This window comes from Diadema antillarum, unplaced genomic scaffold (assembly GCF_040938485.1).
Source record: "Diadema antillarum isolate AM-2024a unplaced genomic scaffold, OU_Dant_1.0 seq00001471_RagTag, whole genome shotgun sequence".
Classification (NCBI taxonomy): domain Eukaryota; kingdom Metazoa; phylum Echinodermata; class Echinoidea; order Diadematoida; family Diadematidae; genus Diadema; species Diadema antillarum.
In genome coordinates, this window is record NW_027272210.1 from 449,051 (window position 1) to 469,570 (window position 20,520).

The window sequence follows — 20,520 nt, forward strand, 5'->3', positions numbered from 1 at the left end:
ATATCTTTGAATTTTCTTTCTTCTGACCATCAAGTGACCATACACATGCTTAACATACTGACAGTTAAACCATCAGCATTAAATGCAATTCTGCCTCATAGCATGAACACCATATTTCTCATTTGAATGTTATCATTGGACAGATGTTGCGACATCCGAAAAAAATTAGAATCTCTGATTCTGCATCCATTGACTGAATGCTAAATCCTCTTACATTTCAGTGGTTTGACTTTTCTTTACAATGCGAATGATTCAGAAAAGAAATTTTAACAGCTTAAAAACCTTCAAACTATCAACTCCACACTACCATTTTAAGTGATATCTGTGGGGTCATGGTACCTTCACAAAAAACATGCTTAGACCTACTACTGCATACTTCCGCGCCTGTATGTCACATGTGCTCATGACTACAACCATGGAAGTTGCTTCTTGCCGAAAGAGAGCCAAATTGCAATCTGTAATGAAGAAACGTAAAGTTTTTGTAGACTCAGATATTGCATAGAAAACATCAACACACGGCTTTGTAAAATCTGCCTCGTTCATAGGTGCTTTCTTTGTTCTTGCCTTGCAATTCTGTAGTCCTCCTTTTGTTTCCTTTCCTACTCTCGGGACATACCAGTAGTGCTAGTGAAACAGTAAAAGTGTCTACACAAGTGTCTAGAATACTGTAAAAAGTGGATATTTTTGCATGCGTAATTTTTCATGCTCAGCTGGGTATTATAAAGATGAATTGTGCATGTTTTTATTCCGCAGAATCACGGCACTAATTACAGGAACATATGGCATGGAAAAATATCTATGTCCTTTTATTTTCGCACTAGCACCTGGTGGCGCAAAATGCACGAAAATTTCCATTCTTTAACAGTACCTTACACTAATAGTAACCATATACTCTGATGAATTGTTCTCATGGAGGCCAAAAAAGAAATAATGTTCAAACAAAATAAAACAAGCATAGTCCAAGAGTACCAATACGTAAATGTCATAACCACCAACTACACGAGAAGCGAGATGACTTCAGACTACAAATCAAACACGAAATTAACAACGCGAGTGTCACTTGATATTTTACACAGAGTGGCAAGAGTGTAGTTTACATTTGCAGTACCAACCAGCTGGCGCCCTCTACAGTCCAAGGTTAAGTCAATCCAGGACTCTTTCAGCACAGTTATCAACACATTCAAGAAACATATATCATCCCCGTCATGACATTCTTCTTTTTAATGTGTAACATGAAACAAGAAATGAATACCCAGACTGTCTCCTACATGTCTTGCACAAAAAGTTATATCTCAGTGTTTCAACTTCCCCGGTAACAGCACTTGTGTCCTTACGGCAATGCATTCTATCCTAAATGCCTAGTCCAAGGAGGGTACTAAGGCAATCGGTCCTGTGGTTGCTTGCTAGCAAGCATTCACTGTTTCCTTAGCTGACATTTAAAAAAATAATCCACAATAATGATAATGATTAAATAAATGAATTTGATAATCTCCTAAATGAATGTTTCTGCTGACTTCTTTTACAGAACAGATTCTTCATTGGCAACAATTAAAACTTTCAGCTTTTCCAAACAAATCACCGTACATTCAAACTGGGGAAACTAAAATGTGAATCGTATGACTGAATCTATCCTTTCTGTGACTGAACTCTTAGAATCATCTGCGCGAATGGGCAGCTGCAGTCTACACTTTGTTACTTTAGTTTCAACCTATACAATTTAACATCTGATATCTTGGCATGGAATTCCTAGGATACCTCCTCACAAAACAAACCTGTGGCCTTGAAGTGTGCAGGGCAGGGGATTAGTACCTCAAATATGACAGTCTGCATTAAATTCAGTACATTCTATGGCAATGTTAGTTTCACATGTATCAACATCAAACAAACAAACAATAATGCATAAATAGATAGTACACATATTACACTGGCTTCGTCCACAGTAATGACCATTATTTCCACAGCTCACAGAACAAAGAAATAGTTTAAGATGTCAAGTGCACGCTCCTAGACTGCCGAATCACAAAACGAACCGTCTCCCTGCATGGATCTGATTTCCAGATTACAAATGCTTCTTCTGGGATTACTCCATCTCAGATATCATGGGATTTTCATCACGGGTCATATGACTACAGCTGCCAAAAAATGTGATTAGTCAATAAACCAATGATCTCTGAATCGACACTGGATGCGGAGACACAATACCCTATGATATAAAATCTTTATCCCATCCCCATCTGCTTGCCAGAAGTTAACTGAGTTGACATCCAAATCACCACTCGACATGATTAACCGTTTGATATTTTGAATGGGAGTGGTCCAAATATCCAAGCAAATTATCATAACAGAGTTTCCTACCATGGAAGATAAACTGCAGTTGATGATTAGTAACTTTGTTCTAGTATGTCATAATGTCCGACTCCAGAAGTAGGTGATCTTTTTTTCCATCGTGAGAAAATTGCCATGAATTCAAAAGTCGGGACAATCATGACTATTTGAAAGTGAATGAATGATCTCACATGGTATTCTAAAGCATGTTATAATTGATTGGTCATGTGATTTGGAGATATTTTATTTTATTTTATGCACACACAAATATGGGGGGGGGGGACCACAAATATTTACTTTTCTTGGATCAAGGAATATGAATTCACTTAACGAAATTTGAACTGGAAAGGACTGTATCACCATAGAGTATCACTGACCAAATCGAGGAATGAGAATATTTATTTGAAGGACAAAACATGACTAATATGAGGAAAAACAAACAACAACAGAACTACTGCACGATGAAAATGGCTTAGTTTTCTGGTGCTCACAGCATTTGCCATTAGTTGCTTCACTGAAATTAAAACAGCCATAATATTCTGAACGTGAAAGTGCACTGCAATTCATTCCTTTGGCACAGACCTTCAAGCAGTGTCAATCTTTCCTCCCTGAAGAAACCACACTCTATTTTTGCATGGATTTGGACAAACTGAACTGTACTTTGGTAGATTGTTTTACACAGTAGGGTGGTCAAGGGACTATACAGCTGTAGCTTATTACAGGTAACCAGGCATATGCCAATATTTGTTTCTGAAAAAGTAATTTTTCTCTCTTTAGATAAATTGATGAATTGAGATGGAAAACCATTCAAAACACTTCATTTTGGTTACGAAAATACAAAATTAGGCTCCATATGGATGCATACACAACTATCGAGAATATGCGTAAAAATTTAAAGAGTTTCTCCATTTGAATAGTGTGAACTACTCTTCACATACATACAGGCACTAAATATGCAAAACGGGCAGGTGCATCATATGCCACTACGGTACCCCATGGCCTCAAGGGGGCGCTGTTTCATTTGCTTTGAATGCTCTGAACAAACGGCATACGCCCCATGTGAAATGTATCCCCGGTTGCCTGCAGAGAAACACAACAAGATCCCTGATTGAAGCCTCTTACAAGAATACACAAATACACAGACTGACATGTTGCTGTGACTCCGACCAGTTCACTCAATAATCATGAGGGGAAGCGATACCAGTAAAATGTCACGGATTAAACTTTCACTGTTCTATTGCATTTAATTCACCACCATCTTTGTGCTGGACACTAGTTTTCTTTCAGGCAATTGCTTTGAATGCAAACTAGGGTTGACCTTAAGTATTCCTAGGGTGGAGGGAGGAATGGAGAACATTAAAGGTTAAAATCCCACTTTCATCACTGACAAATTAAAAGCAGGATATCATTACCTCACTACCTCCCAAGTTCTGAAAGTCATCGAACCCTTTTATGCCGAACTCATCATGTTGTCATGCATCCCAAACGAGTTAAGGGATGACATCATCAACTGAAAGTGGAATGGAAATCAAGTGAGGGTTGCTAGCAAGGAGACAACAACAACTGCGAGTATGGAAATGAATTTGGCGGCCCTAAGTGGCAAGTAAACCTCGCTGCTCTTGTCATATTCCAGATCAGGACATCAGGAAAGAGACACAAAACCGGGAGAGAGAACTACCCATTTGTAAAAACTGAGCTTTCACATCAAGATGATGTGAAAATGCGCCATGCCCAAAACTTCTTGTGTTCAAACCTTCCACAGTGCTCAAATCTGCCTAACATAAGCCCGTGAGTGTGGCCGCTGGAAGTGGCGAGTGGGAATTTTCAAGTGGCCAAACTTTTACAGCCGCAAATGTGAGCAGACTTGTACACCTTGACAATCTTCATATAGGAATGGATGCTTGCGTGCACACTGCCCTCTCTTGGTTACCAGCGCAGAGGCTAATACACACAGTTTCCTATCAATTCAGCCATGTGAGAGAAAGAGCTATACATCACGGTATAAAAATATCATTTTCAAAATCTTGCCCACTCTCTTGTGCATTATGTGTCTGATTTGAACATGAGCTGGTAGCACTTTGTAACCCATCCTTAGTCTTGGGCTTTGAGCCCTCATAGAGGACATCAAAACTACTCAACTAGGGGCGGAAGTAAAGGTGTAATCCTTACTTTTACCATGAAGCATAGACCAAAGATTGTCTTTCCCCAACAACTGGATTGCATCTAAGCCTGATGCTCTCTTCCTCTGCTCATATCTTATCAAGTAAATTGACTTAATATTCTATAATCTAGAAAAATACATTAAAAAATACACAGGAGCAACAAAAATTGATATCATTGTTTTTTAGTTACAAAATGATACAGGAGAATATGCAGGATTCTGTAAGTACTATTTCAGGAAAGTGGTCAAAGCAAGCAATATTCATAACTTCTGCTCATTCTGTTCTTACATAAATTGCTACATCACCCTGTACTTGTTTTTATTTTTACTTTTTTCTTACAATACTGTGGGGGGGGGGGGGGACATTTACATCACTAAATAACTTGGCATTAAAAAAGGAAAAAAAAAAAATCTTTTTTTTTCTCCCAAGGACGGCACAGGCTAAACTGATGTGAAGTGGCTTGAGTCTTGGTTTTCAGCAGGGTTCTGTGTGGTGTCCTGCTCCTCAACATTCCGCGATGCATCTTGCTCGTGAAGCTCAACCGTTGTGGTGACAGGGGGCAAAATGCCTGTGATGGTCAGGAACACACACACAAGGGATACAGACAGAAAAAAGAAAAAAGAAGAGAAAATGATCATAATGTATCTTGCACTGACATTTTATAGCAAGGCAAGGTTTATAAAACTATTCCAAAGTTATGATACTGTTTTAGCATAAGTATAATATTTGAATGATACATACAATGCTTTCTTGCCTGACACTTGTAACACAGAGTACAATGAAAATAATATTCAGCTGCACTGCATCTTGCACCGACATTTTCTAGCAAGTCAAGATTGATAAACTAAAGTTATTGGATACTCTTTATAGCACAAGTATAAGTACAATATTTGAATGATACTATGATTTTTATGCAAGCATTAAGGAATCTGAAGGTAACTACAAGGAAAAAAGTCACATTCAGATGAAAAGGGATGAGGAGACTGCAGAGAGAGAGAGAAAAAAAGGACAAAGATCAAAAACAGACTTCAGCAATGGGGGGGGGTGTCTCTATGGATTACATTCTCCAATCCTCAGAATAAAGGCCATTCCCTTTTTTATATCATTTCATCTCCTCTTTAAAAAAAAGGGCACTGCCGAAAGTGGTTTTATTGAACACATATTGAGATTTCCACTGCCTTGCAGTCTGGCTCATCACAAGGGGAAATATTCATGACTTTATTCCAATCGAGAACAGTAATCAAAGGGTAAAAAAAAAAGAAAACCACCAACAGGGCAGATATAGACCACGAGACTTCTAGCGAGGCCAAAAAGACCTGGGAGGAGATAAAGAAACAATGAGAAGTCTGTGCAACTATCTCTACAATTTGAATTCGTTCTTTTCTTCCGGAACAAAGAGGTCAATTTCCATTGCCATTGCCTTATTTGTCAGTCAATTTCATACACTGCATGGAGGAAACTCTGGGTTTTGTAAATCAGTATGTTATCAGTGTGCCTACATACAGTATGGTTTGTCTGTGTCTGAAATATACAGCTGTATACAGCAACAGACAGTTAGATGGACGAATGAATAGATACTGTACAAGCTGTTATTTTGGCGAGGGTTTTATTATCGCAAATTTCACGAATCACTGTTGAACCATGAATTTAACATGGAAAAATGTTGCCATGCGCTAGGGTAATAGTACACCAACGATAATCTTGGTTTCAATTCGCAAAAACAACATCTCATGAAAATGTCCATGACCTCCTCATTCGCGAAAATATCTCTACATGAAAATACAACTTATACAACAGTTGCATAAATGAATGGATAGGCAGATAGGTGGATATCATAACTAAATAGCATAAGCCCATGAAAACTTGAAAAAAAAAAGAAGAAAAGATTGCAATTCTCAAATGGGAACATGACTGTCATTACCTTACAGATATCCTCACTATATAGAAATCTTCATCAAAGTTCCCTTTTAGGCATGAAACCCATCTGAGTAAGCTGTATCCTTCACATCTAATGCATGTAGTCTTCTAATAACCTTATCAAAGAGCAATGTCGTCTATTGGGAGGGGGCGAAGGAGGTAGTTGCTAAACCATCAAACAAAAATATGATTTCAGTATTTCTGTGCCCAACCAATGGGAGAGTTGTGAGGAAATAAATAGTGCATGCACAGCTAATTTTAGCGCTTCTACTTGGCTTCATTTTTTACCCCATTTTACAACATACAATACTTCCACTCTTCCTAACATCACTTTGCGGCTTTCAACATATCGTCCAGTACCTTCTGAACTCGACGACCCGTTCCGACTCTCCACTGACTCGTTGCCGTCCGAATGCCGGTCGTGCTCCACTGCCACCATCCGCACGTAGCGGCCGCCGCCCGACGTGCCATTGCTGCTGAGCAGGGTGCGCACAGGCTCCACATGCTGCCCGGTGCCCGTCTCGGCGGCGTCATCTAGCCCAGACCCAAAGGCAATCTGGCCCACTTCAAGAATATAATGCGCCTCCTCTGTGGTTTGCACAGGTATCTAGAATGAGCAGAAGATGAGAGAAAAACCAACAACATTGGTTTATTTCTTTTATATTTCCTCACTTTTTAATCGTTAAGCAAAGTTGCCCAACCTTTTTGGATCACACAGAGTGGTTAATGATCAGTAAACCAAAACAAACCAACAAACTTAGAAGGCAAATATCAACTTTTGGTTAAAACATGGATATACTGGACAAACTAGGTGTTTCTTTCTACAAATATATTTCGGTACTTAGTTTTTGATCAGCAACAAGACAAGAAACATACTGCATGAATTCCGTAAAAAGAGTAGGAGAGGAACAGTAACATTAGATCTGACATGATATTTTGCAACGAATCACTAAAACCAGATCTGTGCAATTAGCATCATTCCTCCTTGTAAATTGTATATTTTATGGTCAATTTTCGACTATTAACATTCCTAATGAAAACATCCTAGGTGAATTCATCATTTGGTTAACAACCATTGGTTCATAGTGCATGACCACATAAGACCACACAAAGCTACACTTAATATGTACATAGCAATCACATAACCGTCTGTAGCGTACACCTAACACAGCATACATAAAAGTAACCTAAGACGCCGCAAATATGGCCCACACAATTAGTGCTAAATCAGTTCTGCGCTAATTCTACTTCACAGTTTGCATACTGCTCGATAAGAAGTACAGCTGTATGGAAGCACAGTATTCCCAATGTAAACATTGTACACTGTATCGTCCATTATGCATCTTATTCAGACACTGAATATAAAGAGTACACTTGTCAAATCTGACTCATACTTCTATACAATGGGTTTGTCTACCCTTCAACTTACCACTGGACTTTTGGTCAAAAATCCTTATCATGAAATATACAAAGGAATGCAATGTTTTCTTTGACATGCCTTTGAGGACATGGAACAAAATTATCATTATATCACCAAGTATCATTATCATAGTCTTTTTTTTACAGACCTCTACACTGGCTCTAGAGGCATCTGATACAACAATCTAAGCACTTTTTCTGCTACCTATGAAATAGGCAGTGAAAGACGTGTGTAGATACACTAAATATACATACATACATACAAACACACACACACACACAACAGCAAAAGCATTCCATAAACATTGCACTGCAATCTTCCTGTCATCCAGGGCCTAAATGGAAACATGCACCAGTCATTTTCCTCTCATCGGCAACCTCTCCAAAAAACAAACAAAGGGCCATATGTAACTTCCTTATCATGGTGCATGGCTTGTACTCTTTTGAGGATATAGGGACAGTTTGGTTTTGTGTTTTGCTTGGTATGATCACAGGTACTAAATCAAAACAAGCTACACTGACTCCCTCTGGAACTACAACACGCCCACACTGCACAGCACAGATTTCATTGCAGTTCGATGACTTAATTCTATGAACCAGACTTTGTATTCCCAATTTCCTGGCAACAACGATATTCGCACAGGGAATTTACTGATGTTTCACAATCACATAATCGTCTTTTTTTTTTCATAGTGAAATTATCCATGCTGCATTGTTTGAACATTGTGGGGATAAGATCTGCATTGTCATAAAATGGTACTGCTTGACATTAAAATCTGATCTCAATGTCAACCACAAGTGTGTGCTTTTTATCTTGAAAGCTTTCTGCTGATGAGGTTTTGTTGTTTCTTCAATAAACTTTAAAGAGATTAAGTGGCTAATAAAACTTGAACTTCACCCATTTGAGCAAACAGATGTTCCACCTGCCTGTATTATATGAACCATATGCCTCTCTCAAAGAATGGCTGCACCATGTAATATTCTGAAAATATCTAGTGCATCTCTCTCCAATGTTGTCTGTATGCTCATGGAAACACACTCATTCCTATACTTGTACAAAATTCTCATTTCTAGAAATTAACACTTAAATAGTGGAATCTTCAACTCAAATACCCTTTGAACACTCACAAAAGTGCAGTGAACTTTGCTGTGTATTTCATAATTTGGCTGTTGACACATTACTAATCACAGTATGATTTTTCTTTTGTGTGTGTGTGTGTGTGTGTGTGTAGAGAGTATAGTCTGTCAAGAAAATAATTGTACGGTTTCAGCTTGGCTCTAATATCGCACTGCACAAAATGTGCACGACCTCCACAGCTGGCAATATGCCATGTTCAATGGTACCCTAGCTTGCGCAATGTGGCTTCTACTGTTGACACAAGTAGGCACCTTGTTTGACAATGTTATGTCATTTTGTCATCGATAGCAATAGCATTCCTATCACTGGGAAAACAGTTACAGCAAAGCACAGATACGATCTTTGCACTGTTTATAAATATCCTTTCATGACCACTGAACACTTTAAAGCTGTTTGAGCTGTTCTTGATCAATGGCCTCTCAGGAAATTTTTTTTTAATTCAACTGAATAACCGAATAGCAGACTCTACTAGTCATATAGTATCAGGGCTGAAAGTGCATTTGAAGAGTTATACAGATTGCTTATGCTAGATATAATTCCTCCATTTCCACATCTTAAAAAAAAAGGATACAACCCAGTAAATTCACTCCTATAAATCAATTATAAGTTATTGAGAGTGCCTTGACTTTTCTTAACAAAAAATAAATGAATCAAAAAAAAAAATCAAATTCACCTCCAAATTCATCTTTGGCCATGGCATTCTCATCGATAGAATAAAACAAAAACAAAAACAAACAAACAAACACACACATGACCATGATCCTACACAATTTACAGCTTAATTTTTTTCCCATTGCAACGTCTGATTCTGGCAAATGCAAGCATAAATTGAGTTTTCACATCACCTGACCACATGCTGCTCTCTGAGACTTGGAAGCAAAGTCCCAAGAAGAGCTTAAAGGGATAGTTTCGTATTGGTGGAGATGAGAATAGGGCTTTTAACTTTTTGCGAGATATCGAGAAACCAGTTATGAAATAGTACAGCCCATACCATTCTTAGAGGAATTCAAAGTTTATTTGATGAAAATCGATTTTTGGAATAGCTGAAACATTCAAAAACAAAGTAAAACAAAGCGATCGAAATAAAAGGTGGGTCCCATCTTTTACTAGGCTTGCTCTGTTTTGGATATCTCAGCCATTTCAAAAACAGTTTTCATCAAGTAAACATTGAATTCCTCTTGGAATTACATGTTCTTTCATATTTCATAAAAGATTTCTCATTATCTATGAAAAAAAAAAAATGTTAGAAACCTGAAGTTAGGTCTCAACCAAAACGATATGATCCCTTTAAACTGCCAATCAACTGGCTGCACTATGTTGTCCTCAATGACATGGTAACAACTTCTCTTGCTTACGCTTCTGTGTTTTGTCTTCCAGCCTGTTCGGCGATTCAACACTACTTTAAATCTCTGCAGCCAGTTGACAAACACAGTCCCAGTTAACTTATATCTCTCCCTACCCCCCCCCCCCCTTTCTCTGTCTGTGCTGTCGATAAACATGGCTCTACGTGATGTCTGGTCTGCTGTCTCTGGGGCCATTTCACACGGGAGGAGAAACCCAATTGCAATGCTGACTTACAATTACGATCACAATAAAAATTTGAATTCCTGTCCATACATACACACGACTGAGGACGGCTTCACGGATTCTGAATTTCAGAGTGATGAAAGGAGGTGTGGCTTCTTTTCAAGTTCCCGTCAATCACTTTTGGGCAGGAAGTATCCCGCACTTTGACTACTAGTACCTTTTTTATCTCTTTCTCTCTCTTTGATGCGCAGTACAGCTCATGCAGTGCGAGATTCGAAGAGCCTCGATTTTACTACATAAATGTTAAGTGGTTGAAAGGTCGTTGTCAGCCCTGCCCCTCAAAAAGACATGTTTTGGAGGTCAATCATAACACACGACTGTTTTGTTACGTAATTCTGGAGAATCTTCACCGGAAAACACCCCAGGATTGTCATTTGAATCACAATCAAACTAGCATTTGGTTCGCCTTCGCGATTTCAGTTCGCATACACACGGCCAAAATGCGCCATTTGAATCATGACTCTAGTGATGCATCACAAGAATCACAACTCAAATTATGCACTCTGGGTACGTGTGAAAACGAGTCTTGGGCCACATGAGCACACAATCAGAGGTATGCCGTATCAGACTGGTGGAGAACCGCACGTCCCCTGGACCTCTCGCGGTAATCATCCCGGTAACGGTCTAGCCCGACTTTCAGGCATTTCAAGGGAAAGACTGCCTCCACAAGAAATGGGTTCAGGAATGAATGCAGCACATTCGAAGCGGAAATCCGCTCCATGATCATGCTACTTTAATAAATACAGAAAAATCTCAACAAACAGCTCAATGAAGAAAATTCCACAAATATACATAATACAACAATATAAAGAAAATAAAAAGAGAATACCACAAATTTACTTGTTCTATGACAAGCACAAATTCTCTTGAACTGTTACTGACACATGTGAGGGTGATACTACATTGTATTTCCCCTACTTTCTGAAAGAAGATAAACGCTCTTCCATTGAATGCTAGAAAAGTGACAATATGTTGAATTTTCTTTTAATTTCAGTATCATATTCCATTTAATTTGATTCGTTGTAAGTATCATATTCGACTAAAATTGCTGCATTCACTCAATCCACATATATACTTGGGTTTCATTCTCCTTTAAGTTTCAAATATTATCATTAATCAGAGCTACTGGTCACAACGACACAAATAAAACTAAAGAGGGGATGATGTCCTGTCCTAAAAAGTCACCCTTTGACCTGTGCACAAATCTGTACTAATTTTTTTTTTTCATTCTAAAAAAAAAAACGGGTCAAATCCTTTCACATGATATTATTGTAATATTGAAATAACTCAACAATCCAGGCTTTCAGAAGGGGGAAGAAGGGTTGTGGTCGCCTCATTGACCAAAAAAATTCATTCATTCATTTTCTTTTGTAAAAATAATCAGGAAAATGAGAGATGATAAAATCACCACCTCTTCCACTGTAATGTAGTTGCGACAAATATGAAATCTCATTTCACTATCTCTTTCTTTTTGCATGTGCACATATTTCAATTTATTCTTCATTATTGGGTGTTTGATTTTATTCTATCGGCTAAAAGAAATCTGAACTTGGAACAAAATTGAATAAGTACACAATCTCATAAAAAATATATAAAGGGAAGAAAGACAATATCTACAATGTCTACATACAGCAAGTATTACATTTAAATATCTACATTAAAACAAAACAAAAAAATCACTCTCAAGATATTCCCTCTCAAAGATAAAACACCCAAACTATGCCCATTCAAAATACTGTCAAACATAAATCTAATGCTGGCAATGATATTGATCGCTTAAATCTGAGCTCCTCATCCTACCATGTAAATCACTTTTGTTTGGGATACTATCCGCATTAATGGATTACATGACAGCTAGTATTTCCTCTGTGGGCTTGCCCAGTCTTGTCGCAGAAAGTCACTGCGAGAAACAGCAATCGATCGTACGATAAGAACACTCTCTAATTCTCACTTCCTATAAAATGGACTTGGCACCGTGCACAAACACAGAGCAATGATGCCTAGCATGTAAAATGTGAGTGTGTATGTTCCTCTTCAGGAATTCAATTTCTTTTTTGAATGAAACCTCTTTGGATGAACTCTCTCTCTCTCTCTCTCTCTCAAAAAAGAAAAACATACAGAAAAGAGTATGATTATGTGTGTATGCATGTGTTTGTGTACGCTAGCTAAATGATTTGTAGTATCAAGTTCAGTGATGCAAAACCCTCCTCCCCCCCCCCCCCCACAACAACAGATTAGTGAAAACACACAGTTTCTAAAGGGAAAAACAGTTGAGGACATGCCTCAAGGCAAAAAGATGCCACAGTTACCACAATCGAGGGTACCCAAAATCTGATTTTCGCAGGACACAGGATGGCTTCCCTTCCAAAAGTCTGTGTGAGGTTTAAGAGCTTCTGCGCTTCCACGCAGCTGTTTAAAAATGTCAGACATCAGACGGTATATGGGAACACGCCTCTCTGCTGTTCACGTTTTCACGCAATGCGTCAGTTTTCCCTAAATTTCTCTTGAAGTGATTAGCTTTAGAAGTCATACACACTTTACACTGGTTCTTCTACATCATATCATAGTGGGGAAGACATCCTCGATAGTATGTCATACGATTGAATGTGCGTATTCATCTGGCGTAATATGTCATTTTACACCATTGCCCAAAGCATATTGAGGTTTCACACGACAGGGAGTTTCCGTTGACAGGAAATGACTTCCTTTGACTCGCAAACTCTTTGTCTGGACGTAATGCTTTTCTTCTACATGGGGGCTGAAACAAAAGAGAAAGTGTTCCTTTTTGAGAGAAAGTGAAATGAATTTCGTGCGCACCAGAAAGGTGGAATTCTTGGCAAGTGATTTACTCACCCGTGAAACCATGGTAACTGCAATGGCTGCCCACAGAAGATACTGAGTGATAATGAAGTGATATTCATGCACTCACATCTTCATTAAAATTTTTCCATTTCATTTCAAACTTTCCCACGCATGCTGAATTCTTCAGTGTGTTTGGGCTTTTCTAGGGGGAGGGGCAATTCTCTGTTCATCACCGCTATGTTGCAAAGGCACGTACATTGGATGAAAACTTCCCAAGAAAATTCTAAATGTTTCCTTTATTAAAGATATTAAAACAATAATAATGATAATAACAATAACTATTACTATTATTATCATAATCATAATAATGATGATAAAAATATTGTCATAAATATCAGACTTCACAGGTAATGTTTTGAGTACAAAAACTCACTTTGGTTAATAATGCTCACACTTCTCAGTTGTGATCTAAAGATAAAGGTAGCTAACATAGCAGAGATTTAATCTGACTATTGGGTAAGAAGTCTATGCAATTACTATGTGTGCAGTGTATCAGGGTTGCCAATATCTGCAGATCAAAAAAACAATACTGATGCCGATCATAAAGTCATATTTTGAAGGGGAAAAAATCATACTTGCACATGCTGGAAATGCTAAATCAAATCTCAACCTAAAAAACAGAAAATAAAAAAGGCAAAATAATTGAAAAACACATAAATTTGAAGAAAGAAAAAAAGCATACTCAAGATCGTATAAGTTGGCATCTCTGTGTAAAAAATGTGACTTAATGGGATTTCCCGTGCTTCAGATATTGATTCAAGTACCAATGGAGCACAGGAAAAAAAAAAATCATACAAAACGACAACAAATCCGCCCACTAAACCCAAGATTTCCTCTTGGTCCCTCGCTAATCGATAGCATCGCGGCCATTGCCAATTATGCATTTACAAGATTCTTTTAGGCAAGTGAAGATCAGTATCACCGTATTTGATTTTTGCATCCCTATTCTGTGGTGTGAATGGCTGAGTGGCAGTAAGTTAAGAATGTATAAAAATTCCCCATCATAATCTCATTCCTCATCTCCATCACAAATTGACAAGATCACACATCTCAATCGCAGACCTTTAGCCGGGATTTCGTCAGCTAATAATAAGTTCCTTTTCCATTTTGCAACTGATCGACGGATTCGATTGCTAATCATCGACGATCCACACTGCCGAAATCCTTTGAGCCGGTCTCAAAGCTTAGGGGTCTTATTTAGGTCTCTAACTGAATTTGGGCATAATATATTGGCAGCACCTCACAAGAAACCATGCTTTATAACTGAGTTCAAATTTATAAGTGGGTCTATCAAAGCATGCAGGAAAACTGATAATGTGAATGCTTCTAAAGATGCTTGTGTATACTTCATCATTTTCACAGGTTTTACATAGATGTCCATGGCAATGATGATTTAAATGCTTTAAACAGAAAACCATGCCCATAGAATCCAAATTAAATCTACACAGAATTATCCACATTGACATAATTTCCTGTGACACAATAAGCTATTCCAAAAGAGCTGAAGAGATAGAAATTTCCTTACACTCTCCCATAAAGTAAAGAACGACCTGAAATCAGTCAATTCTTTTTAATTTGTAAAAAAAAATATGACTATACAGAAAGCAGCAAAATTAAGCCTGCATAACAAAGATTTAAATATGTTCCTACATTAAAGTTAAGATATGAGAAAATAGGTATAGCAAGTGCTCGAAACAACCAAACTTGACACTTTCATCTGTACAACACTTCATGTACAACCCTATTCATACACCACACACGTGGCAAACAGCAATTACACATCTGAATTTTGGCACACCCATCTAATTACATTAGATTAGCAAAGTAATTAACTTATTGCACTTCCTATGGACCATGTATACACTGGCATTAACCTCACATTCAACAGAACTGGTAAAAATTGGTCAACAAACACATGTGCAAGATACATACCTCTGGTACAGATAAATCTACATGTGAAAAATGAGGTTGACAGCGAGATACCCGCATTCCTCTAAAATATTAAGACAACTCTTTCGGCTTGTCAGATGATGCACTGGGGTCAATTGTAAGAGCTACCGTGCGGCAATATCAAACTATTATACAGTGAAAAGAAGTAAAGGCCAGTGCACTCTCATGCCTTTTGCAGAGTGCCAGGGCTCAAAAACCCTTCCCAACTTTACTGGTCAATAGAAGAAAATAATGATAATTATCTAGTGTAATAAAAAAAAAAAAAGCAAAATACACACACACACAAAAAAAAAACCACACACAATCACACACACACACAACAAAACAAAACAAAAAAACATAAAAAACTGCGGGGAAAAAATTCGTAGTTCATACTAAGTAAAGCGGCTTTCCAAGAGAGGATTGGAAGGCACTGACACTTACCTGAAAACCTAATGCCTTCAGTATGTTGAGCTTACACATGGGGCACGTCCTGTTTTCTACCAGCCACTGATCTACACAGGATTTGTGGTATGCGTGCCTGTGTTGGAGGAGGAAGAAGGAGATAATGGCCATTTTTGTTGTGGTCACCTGACAAGGTAAAACATTTTCTTATAAAATACATATGAAACTTGGTATAAAAAAAAAAAAATGCCAGAAATATGCATATAAAGTAGCATGTACCTCTTGAACGTATCACAATTATATTTATTTTGATGATGAAAATCTCAAACAATCATATTCTGTTTTCATTCAAATAAAAGAAAAGATTGATTCAAATTTTACCATATTTGATATGAAAACTTTGTTAGCATACCATCCACAACAAAACAATTTTTTTTTTCATTTATCTCCCAACAAAAACCGTTTGTGCTGAACAATGTCAATGTGATGATGACATCAAAAGAATTTATACACATACTCACATAATGTATAAACAACACATGTTAATAAACTGTCTTGTATATTTGTATGCACATGTAGCATGCTTTTTACAGGTTGGGGCCTCAGTTTGCTAAGCACTGCCAGTAGGCCAGTATGCCACATTACAATTTTGAAATCAAGGTTATCTTTCCTCTGAAGTCCCCAAAAACGAGATACTTCATCAATCAGTTTGTATGAATCAGTTGCTGCTTTATCAGGCCAGCCTCGGGCAGGCTTTTTAGTTGTCGGGAACAACTTATATATCATAAGGCTTGAACATAACTTGAATATGCACGAGAATCTGTCCATTGACCACAGTACAAATACTCCTAGTGGCTACTACTTCATGAAAAGAAGTGCTGATCAAGAGCTCAAGATTAAAATCCTTAAGATTATAACCCTTTCTAAATTCATGAAATTACAACTAGTGTTCAGAGTCTGCATCTGGGGATAAAAGAGGGAGAGAGAGAGAGAGGGAGATGAAATACATTGGGCATTTTCTGTCCCACATGGCAAGCATACAGCAGATGCAGTCATACTGCCATATTGCTGAAGACAGGGCATGCAACTGCCGCTTGTCACCTGTTCATTGAATTTCATGGAAATGAGGTCAATTTGCTAATGTATTCAAATCAACTGGACACTGTTCCTTCTGATGACCTAGTCCCAGGCTATCCTATTCCTCTTCTACATGCAAAATACATTTCACTATACTTGGCATCGAGTTTGCACACATTGATTACTGACATAATGTCAGATAGGCCCTAGGCAATTGTTCTAGTTGTCAGACACAACCTTGTTATAAATGAAATGAAAAAAACAACAACACTGTAACAGTAAAACAGTCATTGAGGGTTTGTACAACAAAAGTAAATACCCCACCAAAAAGGCACACACAACGGTAATAATAACAATAATAATAATAGCAATAACAACAATGATAACAATAACAACAATGATAATAATAACACTAATAATAATAATAATAATAATAATAATAATAATAATGATGATGATGATGATAATAATAATGATAATGATGATGATGATAATGATAATAATAATAATAATAATAATGATAATAACAACAATAATAATACCACCTGTTGCTATAGCTCAAATAAAAGAACAAGCTGACGCATACAAATTACGTCTTTTAAAAATACAAAGTGTTGTCAGTAATACTTACATGCATGGCAGTACCCTGAGAATATCGTTGGTTTTGTAGATGTCTAAACACACGGGACAAGCTTCCATTTCAACTATTTCCTGTAGGAAGACAAAAGAGAGGGCAATAGAGGAACCAAGAGGTAATAAATGAGGACATTATAGTGACTTAATAACGTGCTGACAATGTACTTTCTCCACAGGTGGGTTCGAGCAAACTCCCCTGACTGACAGCAAGGCCTAATCATATCGCTGACGTCAACGCTGACATCGCACTGAAATAACGAGAATTGATCTCCGTCGGCATTGTTAACGACGGTAGTAATTTCCAGAATGTCGTCACCACGGGGGACTGTATCAACTGGCCGTGTTTGTAGAACGCCCACAGTGCTGGTACTGAATTTCAATGAATTTCATGTCAAGGCACAACTACCAATTTTAGAAACTAACAAACAAACACACATTTACACACACAGTTGAATACACGGCACAGCAAAATGCCAAGCATCAAACAAAACGTAGCACACATTTCCAACATCATCAAAATGTACAAGATGCAAGTACGTCATTCAGCCTTGCAATGGAGTATTAACATTTATGAAGCTGCATCGTAATTGCACATTTTGCTCACAAGACTGCAACTGGATAATGCCAAATGCCATTGCATGGGATCTACCGTTATCCCGAAAGTATTTGGCAACCTCAAGAGATGGACCTACATGAACTTTGCACAGATCTTTTATCCTCTACAAAACAAGGCACACAAAACAAAATCAAACCGAAGATTCATACGAGAGTCCCTTTGAAGCAGTTACTAGGCAGGCAATAAGCATACACCTAACGAAATTAGCACTGACCAATGCAAAAAAAAACAAAAAACAAAAAACAAAACAAAAAACAAATACCAAGCAACTTCCTACAGCATGTTCTCCAACTTCACCATTTGTTTGAATCCATGTTTTCGAAAAAGATAATGTACTGTATTAATTTCATATCAAATCAGAAAGTTAAGCTGACTGCCCAGTGTTCACACATATCATCTAAAAAGATTAACACTTTTCACACAATTATCAGATCCGTCAATGTGTAGCCTGAACAGTGTTGTACACACAATACACTCATTGTTACATTACAATAGGATTCCCTATACCATGATTCACAGAAAACCATTCGTACAATCATAACATCGTGCTTTTAAAATGATCACAGTATAATTTTACGGCTTTCTTTAATGGGGCAAGAAGAATTTCTGTAAAACAAGAGCATGTCTCATGAAGATGGTGAAACATGGATCCTTTTTTTTAAGCGTGTTTCCTTTGGCACTATATCCAAGTTACGCATTGTGTGGTAGATTTGGCCTATTGCGCATCCACGCACATGCGCCACAAGGGCAACAAAACCCATATAGACTGATGTTGATTGCTCTCCTTTGAATATGGCTTTTAAGAATCTGAAGTTAAGCAGCAAAGACACTCTATACTTCTAGCAATCCCAGCAATGTCACCAATCACCACGCAATTTACTTTGTTGGCAACTGTTGTGGAATACAGGATAATTAGTCTTGCTATTTACTTCACCCTCCAATTACAAACAAATGACAGTCTATTGACCATCACGTAGCCAGTGGTTTGCATGTTCTCAACTCAGTGACTGCTCAGAGCATTATTATTATGCCTGACATGTAATGAATGATGACTGATGATTTGTGCAATGGTCAACTCAAGGATGTTATCTCAACGTGGATGTTTCTATGGCAACCCAAACCCATTGCCTATCAAAAAAAAAAAAAAGAATGAAGGAGATATGGAGAGAAAATTTGAATCCTTGTAGAAGCATTAGTCATCATATGCTGCTGTTGCCATGGAAATGGCTTTATGAAGATCACTCGGCAGCGGAGTGTCCACACCCAGGCAAATCAATGCGCATCTCACTTGCAGGACAAGAGCCAACTTCGGCAGAAATGTGCAAAGTATCCCTTGACATTTACCAAACATGGCTGGTTCACTTTTAAATGAAAGGTATGCATCTTTATAATGATGGGCGTTTCATCTCTAGCCTACCCTACTCTTCCTCCCTTTCTCCCCTTCAGGAGTCTCACTCCCAATCTCCCCCTCTCTCTCTCTTTGTGCTTGCTCATGTGTCAATGTTTGTGTGGTCGATGCATTGGCTATCTTAATATCTTCCTGCTAGAAACCCACGCCAACTCACCTTGCTTTTACACGTACTGAGAGTGCCGCATTTGAATGCTGAATTATAAAAATGATTGCAATTACGATTCAAATCATCATTCGTGCACACGACCGAGGAAGGTTTCACAGATTCTACGGTTTCGAATTTCAGAGCGAGGAGGGGAGGTTCTGCTTATTTCCAAGTTAATATCAATCACTCTTGAGCCCTTAGTAGCGCACACTTTGACTGCAGTGCAAGCATTTGAGGAGTGCGGTCTTTCTGTGGAAGTGGCTGGAAGGTCATTGTAATATCCGCTCCTCGAAACACAACTGGAGTACAATTACATTCACATGGTCATTTTGGTGCCTAATTCTGGCGAAACGTGATCGGAAAACACTTCTGGACTGTCATTTGAAACATGATTGGAATTATTATTATTCAAATCATCCTCCACGATTCCAGTTTGAATTTACACCCGCAACAATGCATAATTTGAATCACGATTCTAGTGATGCATCATTACAATCATGTTTCAAATTGAGCACTCTCAGTAAGTGTGAAAGCTAGGTTTGTGAATCTCATCAGCTCCAGATGGTATCAGATGAGTTTATTTCTAGCAGTCCATCTGATTGGATAAGCACAATAAAACTGTGGTATACAAACACACACACACACACACACACACACACACACACACACAGACAAACAGTATCTTCATGAGCTGAAACAAGATGCACAAAAACTTAATATTCTCAACCATTTTTAACTCAAGAATGATGAATAGAAACTCTCAAACAACAGCATAAATTAATATGTGTCTCCCTCCCTTCACAGACTCTACCTACATATTTGCTTGTGGCAGTACTTACTGAGAAAGCTACAAGATATATACAGGAAAAAAACAAAACAAAAAAACAGGCC

General features: G+C 37.9%; 1 protein-coding gene across 1 annotated transcript in view; it reads right to left on the bottom strand.

Moving 5' to 3' along the window:
* Positions 1 to 4,916: 4,916 nt before the first annotated feature.
* LOC139709812 (RING finger protein 150-like) overlaps positions 4,917 to 20,520 on the bottom strand; it is a 46,006-nt gene continuing 30,402 nt past the window's right edge. The window contains exons 4-7 of the mRNA XM_071621774.1: positions 17,453 to 17,532; positions 15,784 to 15,880; positions 6,765 to 7,011; positions 4,917 to 5,055 (exon numbers count right to left, since the gene is read on the bottom strand). Of these exons, the coding sequence (XP_071477875.1) occupies positions 4,928 to 5,055; positions 6,765 to 7,011; positions 15,784 to 15,880; positions 17,453 to 17,532 (552 nt within the window). The 3' untranslated portion in view covers positions 4,917 to 4,927. The remainder of the gene's footprint in view (positions 5,056 to 6,764; positions 7,012 to 15,783; positions 15,881 to 17,452; positions 17,533 to 20,520) is intronic.